The following is a 15,282-nucleotide window of genomic DNA, read 5'->3' as shown; positions in this document are numbered from 1 at the left end:
GGCGGGGGGGGGGGGGGGAGAAACGGCCCCCGTCGCCCCCCAGGGACACGAGGGGCTTTCAGGGGCGCAGCCCACCCCTCGTCCCCGAGGTGTCCCCAAAGTGCCTGGGTGACACAGGTGGCGGTCAGGGGCTTCTGGGTGACACCTGAGCCGCTTTGCCTGCTCCAAGCTCTCGGCTGCGGGGCTGAGCCTGGGGGCCCCTTGCCTGACCCCAGGTCCCCCCCCCAGGGAGGATCGAGGGCCAGCTGCCACCCTGCAGCCTCCCTCTGTAGGGTCCCCGTCCCCTCTGTCCCCAATGCCAAGCCCGGTGGCAGCACCCCGGGGTGCCGGTGGCACCGTTGGGGGACACGGCTGGGGGCTGGCGGGACGCGGGGAGGGCGCAGCAGGATGGGGCCGAGCCCTTTGTGCCGGGGGGAAACCTGAGATCCCGCAGGTAACGGGAGCCGGGGGGCCCCCGGAGGCAGGTGCCGAGGATTTGGTGTCACCGTGAGGTTTGGTGTCACCGCCGATCCCACAGAGCCACCTGGGAAGGTGCTGGCAGTGGGGAGCACCCCAAAATTGCTCCTGCCCCGTGCTGGCGGCTCCTTCCTCACCCGCTACCTGTGGCCGGGCTCCACCTGCGGCACATTTTTTTGGCAGTTTCGGCCGCCGAGGCCGGATCCCGTCAGACCGGGCCCCCCCCCGTTTGGCCCCGAGCACCCGGTGGGGGCGAGGAGCGGCCTCCCACGCCGCGGCCCCGCTTGGCCCCAAATCCCGGCCCCGCCGAGTGGCTTCACCCAAATCCCCTTCCCCGAGCACGGCTTGCTCGGCCGAGGGGTGCAGGGTGGTGAAGCCATCCCGAGCGGGGTGCCCGGTGCTCCCGGTGCTCCCGGTGCCACTCACCGAGGTACTCGGGGTCGACGCGGGGCGAGTAGAGGCCGAACTTGATGAAGATGGGGAGGACGAAGCCGACGCGCACCCACTCGATGACGTAGAGCGGCGGGCGGCTCTGGCGGGCGCCCAGCAGGTCGCAGCCCAGCACCGCGCTGTCCCCGACGCGGCCCACCACGGCCCCGCTCGGCCCGCTGCCTGCACGGGGGCACCGGGGACACCGGTAACACCAGTAACACCAGTGGCACCGGTAACACCAGTGGCACTGGGAGCACCGGTGGCACCGCGCCCCCTCCTCCCATCCCATCCCTTCCCGTCCCGTCCATCCCATCCCGTCTCACCCTGTCCGGTCCCATCCATCCCATCCCATCCATCCCGGTTCCCCGGTTCCCATCCCGGTCCCCGGTTCCCATCCCGGTTCCCCTTACCCTCAGCCCCGGTGCCGGCGAGCAGGCTGAGGAAGGCCGCACGTAGCCACCACCGCATAGCCCAGCTCCCCGGCCCGCTGCTCCCGGTGGCGGCGGGGACAGGCGGCCACCGAGGGGCGGGCGGGGAGATCACCGGGCACCGGCGACCGGTTACCGGCTGCCACCGGGGGTCAGGGCCGGAGCTCGGCAGGGCTCGGCCGGGCTGCCCGCGGCGCTCTGGCCCCGAACCGGGGGGCGCTGGGGGCTCCTCATGCCCGCCCCGGGCCCCGCGGCTCCGCTCCGCGCCCCGCGCCGCCGCCGCCGCCACCGGGCGGCCGCCGCCAAAGCCACGGTGGTGGGCGGGGCGTGGGCAGGCCCCGCCCCCGCCGCGCTGCCGATTGGCTGTCGGCTCGGCGACGGGCGGCCAATAGCGGGGCGGGGAGGGGAGGGGGAGGCGCGGGGGATGATGGGAGGTGTAGTTCTGGGGGGTGGGGATGGGGGTGGAGGGGGACATGAGGGGGTGACACGGGGTGGGACACGGGTGGGTGGCATTGGTGGGTGATAGGTGGGTGATAGGTGGGTGATATGGGTGTGGGACACCAGTGTAGGACATGGGTGTGAGACACTGGTGGGGTGACACCAGTGGGTGACACTGGTGTGGGACACTGGTGTGGGACACTGGTTTGTGACTGGTGGGGTGACTGGTGGGTGACACTGGTGGGTGACACTGGTGGGTGACATTGGTGGGTGATAGGTGGGTGACACGGGTGTGGGACACCAGTGTAGGACATGGGTGGGTGACACTGGTGTGTGGCACTGGTGTGTGACTGGTGTGGGACACTGGTGTGGGACATGGGTGCGTGATACTGGTGTGTGACACTGGTGTGTGGTGGGTGACACTGGTGGGTGACACTGGTGTGTGGTGGGTGACACTGGTGTGTGACACTGGTGGGTGCCATGCCGTGCCATGCCACACCGCACCCAGCCCCATGCCGGGGACCCCCCCCCACCCGTGCCACCCCACAGCACACCCGTGACCGCCACCAACCCCCGGCCGCCCCCCGTGACCGCCCCCACCCCGGGGCTCTCCCCGTGCCCTCTCGCACCCCGGCCATCACCCCTTTAATCCCCTCCTCACCCCGTCCCCTCCGGCCACCGGAGCCGTGTCCCCGCGGGGCTGAGCCGGAGCTGGGCCGCCCGCCAGCCCCGGGGGCTCTGCTACTGGGGGCACTGGTGTGGGGGTCACCCCCCTGTGTCCCGGTCCCCCGGGTGCTGCCCGGCCACGCGTGGCCGTGCCGGGTCCCTCTTGGCATCACCGCTCGGGGACGTTGGTGCTGAGCCCCCTGTCCCGACCCCATCCCCGGGACGGGGGTCCTCCCGTGCCCCCCTTTCGGCCAGTCCCGGCGCGGCCCCCGGCGCACGGGAGGACTATTAAGGCCAGAGCTAAAGTGAGATTTGTTCAAGGCAGTAATTCTGCGGGTAAGCTGCTTTCCGGCACCTCGCAGCCCCATGGGAGTCCTGCGGCTCCCCTGGGCTTAGGCGCCGTGGTTGGACCTCGCTGCCCCGTCCCCGTCCCCTTTCGTGTCCCCAAATCCTCCACGTGGGGCCTTTCCGCCCCCCCCTCCTCGCCCCAGCCGCTCGTGTCCCGGGATGGGGCCAGGCAGATGGGTGACCCCAAATGTCCCTTGTCCCCATGTGGTGCTGCAGGCCATGGTGTCACCCACGGGGGACGGACACAGACGGTCCCCGAGACCCCAACCCAGGGTGCAGGGTGGCACCGAGGGCAGCTCTGTGCCACTTTGGGGTGCCCGTGTCCCCACAGCCACCCTCCTCCCATCCCTGCTGGCTCCCACCCCAACCGCCCCAAGCCACCACCCTCGCATGTAATTTCTGGGGGATGATAACAGCGTTTTGGGGTCTCAGGGGGATATCTGGGGACACTGGGGCTGCCTGGTAGAGGTGACAGCCCCCCAGACCCCCCACAACCTTCCCAGTGGGGGACGTGCTGGCACCCGGCGCGTGCCAGGCGCTCCCAGCCATGTGCCCCGCGCGCGGGAATGGGGACGGTGACGCTTCTGGCACTCCGGATTTAAGTGCCACCAAGGTTAGGAGCAGCTGAGAAGAGATTTTCAGGATTGGGCTTTTGGACGGAGATGCCTAAATTCCAGCTAAGCTCCCGTTTAAGCGTCCACGTCCCGGGCCGGCCCTGGGGCGCTGACGTGGCCGCACGGCATCGCCGCTTTGGCGAGCGACCAGCTCCGGGGCTCGCGGGGTTGAGACCCGGGACGGGGTCCTCGCAGCACCTCAGGGTGCAGCCGCAGGCGTCCCCAACCCTGGGGCGCCCCGAGGAGGCTGTCGGGGGGTGCCTGGGGATGGAGGTTTGGTGCCGTGGCGTTAGGGGATGGCACCAGGTCGCCTGGATAGCTGGCGCAGGGGGGTCCCCGGTTGCAGCAGGAGTTGTGTTCGAGCAACGAGGTGGAAAGAAGCCACCGAAAAGTCCTTTAATAGGGGGGGGGGGGGGTGGATGGTGGCACCGCAGGGCTGGGCAAGGCTCCCCCAGGACATCAGCGCGAGCATCTCCTTCCACCTCCATCCGGCACACGCTGCTCGGGGAGAAACTCCAGCTCACGCCTCCTCGGTGTCCCTTCCAGCGCTGTGCGGCGAGGCAGATCCGCGTAAAATTTGGGCTTTCAGACCCCACAGCCGGGCCTGCCGTGGCTCTGCGGCACAGGGAACCCCCCCGGGGAGGTGAGGGGGGGCTGCACCTACCTGAGGTGCTGGTGGAACTGGATGACGGCTTGCTCCTGCTCCCGCGTCTCGATGGAGCCCGGCCGCAGCCTGCGGATCTCCCGGATGGCGGCGGCGCCGCTCAGCGCCTGCGCCTTCACCAGGTAGCACGCCAGCATGGTGCCCGTCCGCCCGTGGCCCAGCAGACAGTGCACCGCCACCGCCTGGCCGGCGCAGCCGTGAGGGCCTCGCCTGCCGCTCGGTGTCACCTCCACCCTGGTGTCACCTCTGCATTGGTGTCACCTCCACCTTGGTGTCACCTCTCTCTTGGTGTCGCCTCCATCTTAGCATCACCTCCCTCTTAGTGTCACCTCTACCTTGGAGTCACCTCCCTCCCGGTGTCACCTACACCTTGGTGTCACCTCTCTCCTGGTGTCACCTACACCTTGGTGCCACCTCCGCTTTGATGTCACTTCCCTCTCGGTGTCACCTATACCTTGGCATCACCTCCCGCTGGCGTCACCTCCACCTTGGTGTCACCACCCTCTCAGTGTCACCCCCCTCTTGGTGTCACCTCCACCTTGGCATCACCCCCCTCTTGGTGTCACCTCCCTCTCGGTGTCACCTCCACCTTGGCATCACCCCCCTCTTGGCATCACCTCCCTCTTGGTGTCACCTCCACCTTGGTGTCACCTCTACCTCGGTGTCACCTCCCTCTTGGTGCCACTCACCCTGGCATCACCACCCCATACCGGTGCCACCTGCATCACCCCCTGGGCATCACCCCCTGGGCATCACCTCCCTCTTGGTGCCACCTCCCCCCCGGTGCCACCTCCCTCCTGGTGCCACCCCCTTGCTGTCACCCCCTTCGGGCCGTACCTCCCCGCGCCCGTTGGCCTCCTCCACCAGCTGCAGGAAGCTCTGGATCTGCCCGGGCGTCGGGGGGCTGAAGTCGGGCACGCGGATCCGATGGAGCTGCACCGCGGGGCAGCAGCCGTGGTGGGGGGGGGGCCGCTCCGACAGCGACACCAGGTGCCGCACGCCCTGGCCCAGCAGGAACCGGTAATGCCCCGGTTCCCGCGGCATCGCCAGCCCCGCCAGCCGCCCCTCCGCCACCCACGAGAAGTTGGGGGGCTCCACCATCGCCTGCGGGGACCGGCACCGGGGGCCAGAGCTGCCGCGCGCCCTGGGGAGGGGGCTGGGATGGGGAACCCTGGTCAAAATCTGGGGACCCCCCTGGCCATGACCCCCCAGCACAACAGGGAGGGGACCCCCAGGTTATGCCCCCTAGGACCCCCTGGCCATGACCCCCCAGCACCACAGGGCCAGGACCCCCAGGCTATGCCCCCTAGGACCCCCCAGACAGACCCCAAGATCCCAGGCCCCCCCAGGAGCCCAGAGCAGGGCCCCCCAGGACCCCCCCAGACCCCAATCAGGCTCCCTAGGACCCCCCGGCCATGACCCCCCAGCACCACAGTGCCGGGACCCCCAGGCTATGCCCCCTAGGACCCCCCAAACAGACCCCAAAATCCCAGACCAGGCCCCCCAGGCCCCCAACCAAGCTCCCTACGACCCCCCCTCAGGGCCCCCAACACCCCTAGCCCAGACCCCCCCAGGACCCCCAGCCGGGCCCCTCAGACCCCCTGCCCATGCTCTCTGCACCCCCCCAGCCTCCCCCCCAGCCCCCCAAACCCTGCAAACCCCCCCCCAACCCCCCAGGCCAACCTCCCCCAGCCCCCCCCCCACCCCCCCCAGCCCCCCGGGCCGGCTCCCCCCGAACCCCCCGGACCCCCCCAACCGGGCCCAGCCCCCCCAGCCCCCCCTGGACCCCCTCCCGGACCCCTTTTTGCTTATTCCGGCCCCAAAAGGGCCCGTGCCCCCCCCCCCCCCCCTCCGCGCCCAGGCCCGCCCCCACCGCAGGCCCGGCCCCGCGGCCTGCTCCGACCGGGGGCCCCCGCACCGGGCCCGGCCCCCTCCGGAACGGCCCCGGGACCCCCCCCAGCGTCCCCCGGACCCCGCCGTACCGGGGAGGCCGCTCGGGGGGGGGTGGCGGAGCCGGGGCCCGGCAGCGGCTGCAGGGAGCGGAGCCGGCACCGGGAGGCGGCGGCGGCGGTGCCGGGGCTGCAATGACCTGGGGGGGGCACCGGGACACCGGGGCTGGCCCCCCCCCCAGGGACACCGGGACACCGAGGACGACCCCCCCGGGATGTCAGGACACCGGGACTGCCCCCCCCAGGGACACCGGGACCCCGGGACTGCCCCCCCCAGGGACACCGGGACCCCGGGGCTGCCCCCCCCCGGGACAATGGGACACCGGGGCTGACCCCCCGGGACACCGGGACCCCGGGGTTGCCCCCTACCGGTGCTTTGCCCCCACCCTGCTGCCATCTCCGTGTCCCCCCCCCCCCCGGTCCCCTTTGTCCCCAACCCCGGTGGCCCCCCCCGGTTGGGAAGCCCCTGCTCAGCCCTGCTCCATTCGTACTCATGGAGGGGACACGGGGGGGTTGTCCCCAGGGTGGGACAAGGGGGGCACCTCTCCTGTGCCCCCCCCCAGGGATAAAATCCCCCATGGCCACTGCTTTTCAACCCCGTTTCTTCATTTATTTGGTGCTGGGTGGTTACACGGTGGTGATGGGGAGGGGGACATGGGGATGGGGACATTGGGACGGGGATGGGGACACTGGGATAGGGACGGGGATATTGGGGTGGGGATATTGGGGTGGGGACATGGGGATGGGGATATTGGGATGGGGACATTGGGATATGGATAGGGATATTGGGACGGGGATATTGGGATGGGGATATTGGGATGGGGACATAGGGATGGGGACATTGGGATAGGGACATGGGGACATGGGGAGACACGACCCCGGTGGCCATCGCAGCCCGCTCGGGGCAGGGCAGGGCTGGCCCTGGGGTCACCCCTTGAGGTACACCTCGCCGTGGATCTTGTAGGGCAAATTCCTCCAGCCGAAGATGGGGGCGGGCGAGGGGCTGTTGTACATAGCGGCCCTCACCTCCCTGGTGGTCAGCTCCCTGTCCCACATGTAGACGCCCGAGATCTCCCCCACGAAGGACTGACGGATGTCGAAGCCCCCCCCGAAGTTGTCCTGCTCCTGCCCCAGCAGGATCACGGCCTCGGCACCCACCGCGTAGTCCTTCTGCAGCCCCTTGCGGGGCCAGGGCTTCCCGTTGAGCCAGAAGCGCGCGATGCCGGTGGGGGACTCCCAGCTGGCGCAGGCGTGCTCGCTCTCCGAAAAGCTCTCGGGGACACGGAAGGTGACGAACTGGCCCCCCACGTAGAAGCGGTACTCGGTGGGTTTGGGCTTGGAGAGGAGGATCTCGTTGTCCTGCGCCTTGGTGGCGTAGGAGAAGAGGCTGTGGGGCCGCGTGAGGTCGGTGTAGGAGCGCAGGCACACGGTGAAGTTGAGCAGCGGCTGCTCCGGCTTCGCCCGCAGCACCACGTAGGAGTCCTTGGTCTCCCGCGGGAACACGAAGACTTGGTTCACCAGGTCTGGGAGAGGGGACAAAGAGGTGGCTGCTCCTGGCACCGGGATGGCATCCGGCCAGATCCACCCCGTTTCCCCCGGGGTGGATCTGGCCGGAAGTGCCAGCAAGGAGGGCACGGCCAGACCCCGGGGTGGCCTCCACCAACAGACCCAAGGGTGGCCTCCACTGTCAGATCTAGAGGTGGCCTTCACCATCAGATTTAGAGGTGGCCTCCACCACTAAACCCAAGGGTGGCATCCACCACCAAACCCAAGGGTGGCTGTCACCACCAGACCCCCGGATGGCCTCCACCACCAGATCTAGAGGTGGCCTCCACCACCAGACCCAAGGGTGGCATCCACCACCAAACCCAAGGGTGGCTGTCACCACCAGACCCCGGGGTGGCCTCCACCACCAGACCCCAGGGTGGCCTCCACCACCAGCCCCAGAGGTGGCCTCCACCACCAGACCCCAGGGTGGCCTCCACCGCCGAGAGCAGCCACGTGCGGGCTTCTGATGCAGGGCGCCAGGGGCACGCGGTGACAGCTTGTCCCCAGCCGCCCCCTCGGTCCCCTCCCTACCGTTTATCCACAGGTCGTAGGTGGCCACAGCGGTGCCCCGGGGGCCGGTGGCCGTGCAGGTGTAGGTGCCCAGGTGGGACTCGTTGAAGGAGCTGAAGATGAGGACGTTGCTCTGGCCTTTCTGCAGGGGCTCCCGGCTTCCTTTCTTCTCCCACAGGAACTCCTTGACGCTGAGTTGGGGGTCACTTGGGGGTGGGGGGGGGACACCCCGGGGGTGGCCGAGCTGTGGGGTTGGGGGTGGGGGGGGGACAACGACCCTTACCTGGCGTCCCCAGTGACCTCGCAGGACAGCATCAGCTGGTGGTACATGGTGGGTGCCGGCGGGTAGGGCTGGATCCAGGCGGTCATTTTGTCTGCAGCACCCAGACACAGGGACTGGGCTGGGTGGGGGGACACCCCCCAGCCCCCCACCACCCCCTCGGGCATCCCCACGTCCCCCCGTGTCCCCCTTCTTGCAGTCCCTGGCATTGCATCCCCACTGCCTTCCCCCCTTGCTGCACCCCCCACCCCATCCCCTCTCCCTATGGGACCCGGGGGGGCTCCTGGCGCAGCCCCTCCACCCCTACCTTCCAGGGCAGCGAGGCCGAAGAGCCCTACAAGGATGAGGGGGCAGAGCCACGGTGTCCCCATGTACCCACGCACCCCCCGAACCCAGGCACCGGCACCACTGTGGGGGATGAAGGGGACCTGAGAGCCACCGTGCCGCGTCCCTGGGGGCCAAAACCCTCCCTGGACGGGGAGCAGAGCGCTGTGGTGTGATGTCTGCGCCCAACCTTTGTCACCAAGTGCTTGGGGACGTTGACCGCTGCGGGGGTGTTTGCTGAACGCCTTTGGGGACTGGTTTGCTTCAGGGGTCGTGGCCTTGGCGAGCTGGCGGGGAGCCTGGGGACATGCGTGGGGACAGGGGACGTGGCCCTGGGGGCTTGCCCTGAGCCTCGTGTGCCCATCCCAAATCATTCCTGCTATTGCAGGTGTGTGCCGGCCCCATGGATCCGTGCCCTTCGGTTACTGCTACAGCCCCCCGACACATCCCACAGCCCTGGGGAGCTGCCCAAAGCCCCCCCAGCCCCCCTTTAACCCCCCACATCCCCAGGAATTTATTTCTGCTCACACCCATCCCGCCAGCCTCGCACGGAGAAGCTCTCGTGTTGCTGCTGGTTTATTTGATTTATTCATAATACTGGAAGGGGACGAACTTGGGTGTCACCGGGGCAGCACGAGGGGGGCGTCGGGCAGGGAAGGGGCACCCCTGGGTGACTCTGCCAGGCACGAGGGGACAGCGAGGGGACAGCGGGGGCTGAGGTGGGCTCTCAGCGCCCCAGAACCTCCCGGAGCCGCGGTTTCACCACCACGTCCCCCTTGGTTTCGTAGCTCAAGCTCCTCCAGGCCAGCAGGGCGGGCGGCAGGCGCAGGGACTGGTAGGCGGCTCGCATCTTGTCCGGGGACAGCCCCGCGTCCCACAGGTGGACGTCGGCCAGCTCGCCCGTGAAGGAGTTGTAGACGTCGAAGCCCCCCCCGAAGGCATCCTGCTCCTGCCCCAGCATGATCACGGCCTCGGCGCCCACCGCGTAGCCCCGCTGCAGCCCCTTGCGGGGCCAGGGCTTCCCGTTGAGCCAAAATTCGGCGATGCCGGTGGCCGACTCCCAGCTGGCGCAGGCGTGCTCCCAGTCCCCGCGGCTCTCGGGGACACGGAAGGTGACGGACTTGCCCCCCACGTAGAAGCGGTACTCGGTGGGTTTGGGCTTGAAGAGGAGGATCTCGTTGTCCTGCGCCTTGGTGGCGTAGGAGAAGAGGCTGTGGGGCCGCGTGAGGTCGGTGTAGGAGCGCAGGCACACGGTGAAGTTGAGCAGCGGCTGCTCCGGCTTCGCCCGCAGCACCACGTAGGCATCGCTGGGGTCGGTCCGAAAGACGAACACCTTTCGGTAGAGGTCTGGGAGGGGGGGGGGGTGACAGAAGGGATGTGGTGGCCTCTGAGCCAACCCCCCTTGTGGGATGTCCCCGCTGTGCCTTTGGTGCTCCAGCGTCCCCCAGAAGGCTCCCAGAGCTGGCCGGGGGCATCGGACGGGGCTGAGCCACCGTGGTGTCCCCAGGGATGGGGATCTTGATGGGACCCCCTTGGCTGCCCCCCCTTCATGCTCCCACACCCCAGGGCTCTTCGCTCCCTGCTCCTCACCCCACTGCCAGCCCTGGTCCCCCCGCTGTCCCCCTACCTTCCTGGGCGGTGACACCACTGAGGCCAGCGAGGACGGCGAGCCACAGCCGCAGGCTGCCCATGGTGCTGGGTGCAGCGGTGGGTGCTGGCACCCAGGGGTTTATCGGCTGCCCTGGGTGGGAGGGAAGCGGCGTCCCCCAATCCCAGCAGCCTGGCACGGCCCAGAGGGGGCGATTTCACGCTGTCATGGGGCCACGAGACCCTGCGTCACCGCCGGCACGGGGCTCCCCTGGAGCCGTGCCCTGGGCGCGTGCCCCGGTGCAGCTTCGGGCCACCGCAGCCCCGGGGAAAACTTCCCAAATTTGAGCCCAAAGGCGCCCGTTGTCCCTCGTCTGTGGCTCTTGGGCACGTCCCTGGGCTCTGCTGGCCCCATCCCTGCATCGAGGCCAAAGGGATGGAGGCTGGGACCGGAGCCGTGGGCAGCAGGTGGCAGAAGAAACCGCGGCAAACTCGAGAGGCTGAGGGTCTGCTGCAGCCTTGGTGTCCTCCGAGGGTGTCCGTGTGTCCTCCCAGGGTGTCTGTGTGTCCTCCCAGGGTGTCTGTGTGTCCTCCTCAGAGGGTGGTTGAGGCTGGGGGGCAGGCTGATCGGGGAGCTGGAGGATTTCACTGCTGTGGGGATGGCTGGGGGGATGCACGAGGATCCAAACCTGTCCCCGAACACCCCCAGGGCAGCCTGAGACACGGCATGAAGGCACTGGAGGAACCGGGGGGGGGCTGCGTGGGGGCAAATTGGGCTCAGCAATGAAGGTGCAGGGCTGGGGGGGGAGGTCTGGGCTTGGGGAGCGAAACCGCGCTGCACCCGGCTGCGTGCACCCAACCCCTTTTTGGGCTCAATCTCCCTTATTTTAACAGGGACACCCCCAGCCCCTCGGGGGTCAGATGCTGGGTGCCGGTCCCTGGGGGTGGCTGGGGCCCCCCGGTGCCTTTCCCTGCTCTTCCCCCGCCCTGAGCTGCTCCAGCTCCTTGCCAGGCTCTTTGGCACCCGCGCGCCTCGTGACCGTGGCCATCCCTAATGGGAATGGATGAGCCCCGGCCAAACGCCTCCAGCGCCAGACATAAATCACCCGGCTTCCTGCTAACAACCCGGGGAGAGCGGCTCCAGCCTCGTTAACGTCTCCCCCTAATTTGAAGGCACGAGGAGCGGCCGGAGGTGATGGACGGCGCTGCAAAGCCAGCGCTCACTGGGGCCGGGCATCCTCAGGAAGCGCTGCCCTGTCCTGCCCCGTCCCCCAGGGCCTCATCCCGGCCACCTCCGTGTCCAGCAGCTTCCACTGGAAGCCGACGGCGTGGGCAGCAGCAGGGGAGGGTGAGGATGGGTGTGGAGCACGGGTTTTGGGGACCCCCCCTCACCCCATTAAAGCAGGCCCCGTGTGCGGCTCTGGCAGGCTCATTTATTGCAGATGATCTCCCCCGGGTGATCACAGACAGGGTGTTTGTCTCGGCTTGTGGGGAGAGAGCCAATAATCCCCCGTCGGTGCCGCCCGTGGGGATAAAACACCGCTGCTGCTGCTGCCCTTTCTGCTGGGGCTGACCCCTCCCGAGGGTCTGCGGGCACCCCGGGGACACGGCCGTTGTGCAAACCGGGGTGGCTGGCCCCAAACGGGGTGGCTGTGGGTGCTGAGAGCCCGGTGATGACCCCCAAAAAGGAGCACGATGGAGCTGGTGGCCACGCTGAGGCTTTCTCTTGGCACTGCTGGTGGTCACAGGTCAGGAGGAGAGGGTGCCGGGGGGACAATGCCACCCACGGGTGGCAGAGGACCAATGTCACACACAGGGAACCGGGCTCTGCCACCCCCCTGGGGATGGTGCCGGGGTCCAGCTGCTGTTTTTGGGGTGCCGGGGGTGCTCAGAGGCCGCCGTCAGCGCCCACCTTGCGGTGGCAGAGCCCGGTGGCCAGCAGCACGGCGGGCGCCAGGCAGCAGTGCAGCACCCCCAGCGCCTCGCACAGCCCCAGGGCGTAATCAAACCTCTCGAAGATGCTGCAGGTGTACCGCAGCACCTCGGCGTACAGGAGGAAATCCACGGCCAGACCCACGCCGTAGGGCACCCAGAGCGCGAAGAAGAGCCAGCTCGCTCCAACCCCGGACCCCCAGCCCCCTCCTCGCCCCCCGCGGACCAGCGTGGCCACCAGCAGCGCGGCCGGCAGCAGCAGGAAGACGCAGAGGCACGAAGCCAGGTGCAGCAGGTAGACGGGCGAGAAGATGTCGACGTTTCGGCGGATGCAGCTCGCCTCCGGAGCCGCCACCGTGCCGCCGGCGAGCGCGGCCGGCACGGCCAGCAGCAGCGCCCCGAGCCAGATGCATGCAGCCAGGCGCTGGCTGCGGGGCTCCCAGCGGCTCCAGACGCCGCTGCAGCACCCGCTGGCCACCAGCAGCCCCTGGGCGAAGACGCTGCAGTGCCACAGCAGCTGGGTGACCTTGCAAGCCCCCGCGCCCAGCCGCCAGCCCTGCGCGATGCCCGCCGCCACCGCCGGCAGCAGCGCGGCGAAGAGCCCGGTCGCCGCCGCCAGCTGGGCCACCAGGGCTCGGTGGTGTGGCCACGTGTGGGGACGCTTGGCCAAGGCCACCAGAAGCCCGCCGGTGGCCAGGGCGGCGGTGACGCAGGTGGTGGCCAGGAAAGCGGGGGCTGCGCGCTGGAAGAAGGGGCAGTAGGCGTTGTGGCAGGGCTCGGAGGCGGTGTAGTCCACCAGGTAGTCCTCGTTGATGGTGAAGTTGCCCAGGAGGTCCAGCAGGTCCGCGTCCACGAAGGTTTCGTTCTGCAGGACTTTGGGGCTCTGAGGAGGAGATCGGGGGGGGTGTCAGGTGCCCCCACGGCTGTGGGATGGCATCTGAAATGTCCCCTCTGATGGCCGGGGGGGGGTTGTCCTGCTCTGGAGCTGCCACCCAAGCGTGTGTGGGGACGGCTGGCGCATCCGCCTGCGGCATTTATCGGGGAGGGACACCCTGGGCGCAGGGGTCTGCCCAGTGCTGATACCTCGGGGCTGTGGGCTTGGCCACAAGGTGCAGGAAAACCCAAATTTCCTTACAGCCTCCGAGGTTGGTGCGAAGCCAACGGTGCTGTCTGTAAGTGAGCATTTCCCAGCTCCGAGACTCAGCACCCTGCACCCACCGGGGCTGGGGGAGATGGGCAGGGGCACTGGGGGTGCTGGGAGGTGCTGGGGCAGTGCAGGAAGGGAAAAGCTCAGCAGACGTGGGGAAAAGCTGGAAGCGGGCTCACCTCGAGATGCTTCTCTTTGAAATTCAGAGAAAACCGCTCGCTCCGAGCACCCGGCAGGATGGGAAAGGGGTGGAAGATGGGGAGGGGAAGCAGCGGGGCAGGGAGAAGCACTCACCACTGGGATGCAGTTGCCCATGATGTGTCCCCCGGGCTGTTAACTGCTCCTCCAGGCGCTGCGAGGGGTGGCTCAGCTCGGCCACGCGTGCTCGCCGGTGGGCACCGTGCGCCCTTGCACGCCGGTGCGCGCTCACCCACGCGCGCTCTCCGGTGGGTGCTGCGCACGCTGGCGCACGCGTTCCTGCTCGCTCCTGCTCCTCCGGCTCCACGGGGATGAAGGACTGCGGGGCCGAGATAAGGGCTGCCTCTGATAACTGCTCCCTCCCCACTTTGGCTGGGGAGGCCAGGGTGAATGTTAAGGACGCCAGGGGTGAAGGAAACGGGCGGCCACCGCTGCCGGTAAAACCGGTGAGCTGCCAGCGCGAGCAATTTCTCGGGCAGGAAATGATAATTTCTTGGCAGAACGACTCAAGTTCACTAAGGAATTTTGTTTACCGGTGCCCCGTGCGGATGCTCCTGTTGCTGGGTGGAAAACCCCCACCCCAGGGTCACCAGCCCCGTGCTGGGGTGCAGGATGCAGGGGATGCCAGATCCTGCGGGGGACCTGGGGTCACCCTGTGGCACCAGGGGCTGTCACCCACCCCTGTGCCGGGCTCTGGTGGCACCGGGTGGCCCTGGGGACCTTTGTGCTTGGTGGGAGCATCTTTAGGGGGGGCTGAGGAGGTGGGCTGGGGGCTGAGGGGGTCTCCATGGGGTGTGCAATGAGCTGAGATGTCCCCCTCACACCGTGCGCTGGGGTGAGCTGTGTGTCCCCCCCCCTTGTCCCCCCTTGTCCCCCTGTCACCCTGCACCCCAGGGTGTGGGGGGGCACGGCCGTGGCTCACGCGGGCAGACGCAGAGACGAGCAGCCAGGTTAAGGTGTGTAATCCAGATATATTTATAGGATTATTTTCCGAGATTAGCACAGGATATTAGAAAGGTTATAAAGTAACATCGACGTTCGTTGTCTCCCTTTTATGTACATACAAGAACACAGCACAACAACACAGCCCGTCCTCTGCCCTGCCCCACGGCCACCCCACGGCGTGCTCAGAGCTCCGCACAAATATGGCTTTCGTGGTCTATTGAGAGTTCAGTGCCCGTGCCCCACGCCCTGGCCCGCTTCGGATGCCCTGGTGGCACGTGGTGGACGCGGGGCCGGGGGTCCCCTGTCCGCGTGGCCAACGGAGCCCCCGTGCTCCAGGAGGGGGACACCGGGGCTCGGGGAGGTGGCTCGTGCCCCACTGTGCCGTGATGCTGCCCGGCCTCCCCGGGTGCCAGCAGCTTGGGACAGGAGCCTGGTGTCCGCTCCCCTGTGACCACAAGTCCCTCACGTCCCCGTGCTGGTGCCACGGCGCGCCCCATCGCTCCTTCATCGCCATCATCCCACCACCAGCCACACCAGTGCCACGGCACATCCCACTGGTGACACAGATGTCCCACTGGTGACACCCCGTGTCCCTCTGCCATCCGTCCCGGGAGCACCTCTCCAGCTGTGACCCTGTCACCTCTCGTCCCCGTGGCCCCCTTGGCACCGTGCAGAGCGCGGCACGCACCACCGCTCGCTCCCGAGCCATGCTGAGCTCGATATGGGGCTGTTAAACGGTGCCCCCAGCCACCGGACCCCCCTGGTGACCTCAGGATGTGGTGTTGGGCGATTGCCCCAGCACCCGGCGTCACCATC

The 15,282-nt window shown here is 68.5% G+C and overlaps 5 protein-coding genes across 5 annotated transcripts in view; all 5 read right to left on the bottom strand.

Annotated features, from left to right (window-relative positions):
- The window catches only part of IGSF9 (immunoglobulin superfamily member 9), a gene marked incomplete at its 3' end in the record, with an annotated part of 8,738 nt that extends 7,126 nt beyond the window's left edge, over nt 1–1,612 (bottom strand). Inside the window, 2 exon segments of the mRNA XM_084303387.1 lie at nt 883–1,068; nt 1,299–1,612. Coding sequence (XP_084159513.1) covers nt 883–1,068; nt 1,299–1,356 — 244 coding nt within the window. The 5' untranslated portion in view covers nt 1,357–1,612.
- Nucleotides 1,613–3,757: 2,145 nt separating this feature from the next.
- On the bottom strand, nt 3,758–5,309 carry DUSP23 (dual specificity phosphatase 23). Its single transcript, XM_084303426.1, has 3 exons — nt 4,884–5,309; nt 4,047–4,228; nt 3,758–3,930 (listed from the first exon to the last, which is right to left on the bottom strand). Exons 1-3 carry the CDS (start codon nt 5,145–5,147, stop codon nt 3,903–3,905), a joined length of 474 nt encoding a protein of 157 aa, XP_084159552.1. The 5' UTR covers nt 5,148–5,309; the 3' UTR covers nt 3,758–3,902.
- Nucleotides 5,310–6,922: 1,613 nt separating this feature from the next.
- LOC311219978 (serum amyloid P-component-like) lies at nt 6,923–9,191 on the bottom strand (the record flags this gene model as incomplete). The annotated part of the gene is made up of 6 exons (XM_084303333.1): nt 6,923–7,518; nt 8,075–8,259; nt 8,337–8,427; nt 8,641–8,667; nt 8,848–8,956; nt 9,186–9,191. The coding sequence occupies 6 exons, from the start codon at nt 9,189–9,191 to the stop codon at nt 6,923–6,925; spliced, it is 1,014 nt and encodes a 337-aa protein (XP_084159459.1).
- Nucleotides 9,192–9,384: 193 nt separating this feature from the next.
- LOC311219977 (serum amyloid P-component-like) lies at nt 9,385–10,348 on the bottom strand (the record flags this gene model as incomplete). The annotated part of the gene is made up of 2 exons (XM_084303332.1): nt 9,385–10,004; nt 10,285–10,348. 2 exons carry the CDS (start codon nt 10,346–10,348, stop codon nt 9,385–9,387), a joined length of 684 nt encoding a protein of 227 aa, XP_084159458.1.
- Nucleotides 10,349–11,664: 1,316 nt separating this feature from the next.
- On the bottom strand, nt 11,665–13,873 carry ACKR1 (atypical chemokine receptor 1 (Duffy blood group)). The gene is made up of 2 exons (XM_084303406.1): nt 13,618–13,873; nt 11,665–13,059 (listed from the first exon to the last, which is right to left on the bottom strand). The coding sequence occupies exons 1-2, from the start codon at nt 13,636–13,638 to the stop codon at nt 12,133–12,135; spliced, it is 948 nt and encodes a 315-aa protein (XP_084159532.1). The 5' UTR covers nt 13,639–13,873; the 3' UTR covers nt 11,665–12,132.
- Nucleotides 13,874–15,282: the final 1,409 nt, after the last annotated feature.

Source organism: Netta rufina (assembly GCF_964035555.1).
Source record: "Netta rufina genome assembly, chromosome: 29".
Taxonomy (NCBI): domain Eukaryota; kingdom Metazoa; phylum Chordata; class Aves; order Anseriformes; family Anatidae; genus Netta; species Netta rufina.
Note: the sequence above shows the minus strand (reverse complement) of the source record. Positions and strands in the feature narration are given on the sequence as shown.

What these genes read in the sequence shown, in the direction of transcription:
- DUSP23 (XM_084303426.1), bottom strand. Translation starts at nt 5,147, where the DNA reads ATGGTGGAGCCCCCCAACTTCTCGTGGGTGGCGGAGGGGCGGCTGGCG. An exon ending in AGGCCAACGGGCGCGGGGAG is followed by an intron (nt 4,229 to 4,883) that starts GTACGGCCCGAA and finishes TGCGCCGGCCAG; the next exon opens with GCGGTGGCGGTGCACTGTCT. An exon ending in CAGTTCCACCAGCACCTCAG is followed by an intron (nt 3,931 to 4,046) that starts GTAGGTGCAGCC and finishes CTCGCCGCACAG; the next exon opens with CGCTGGAAGGGACACCGAGG.
- ACKR1 (XM_084303406.1), bottom strand. Translation starts at nt 13,638, where the DNA reads ATGGGCAACTGCATCCCAGTG. An exon ending in TGGGCAACTGCATCCCAGTG is followed by an intron (nt 13,060 to 13,617) that starts GTGAGTGCTTCT and finishes TCTCCTCCTCAG; the next exon opens with AGCCCCAAAGTCCTGCAGAA.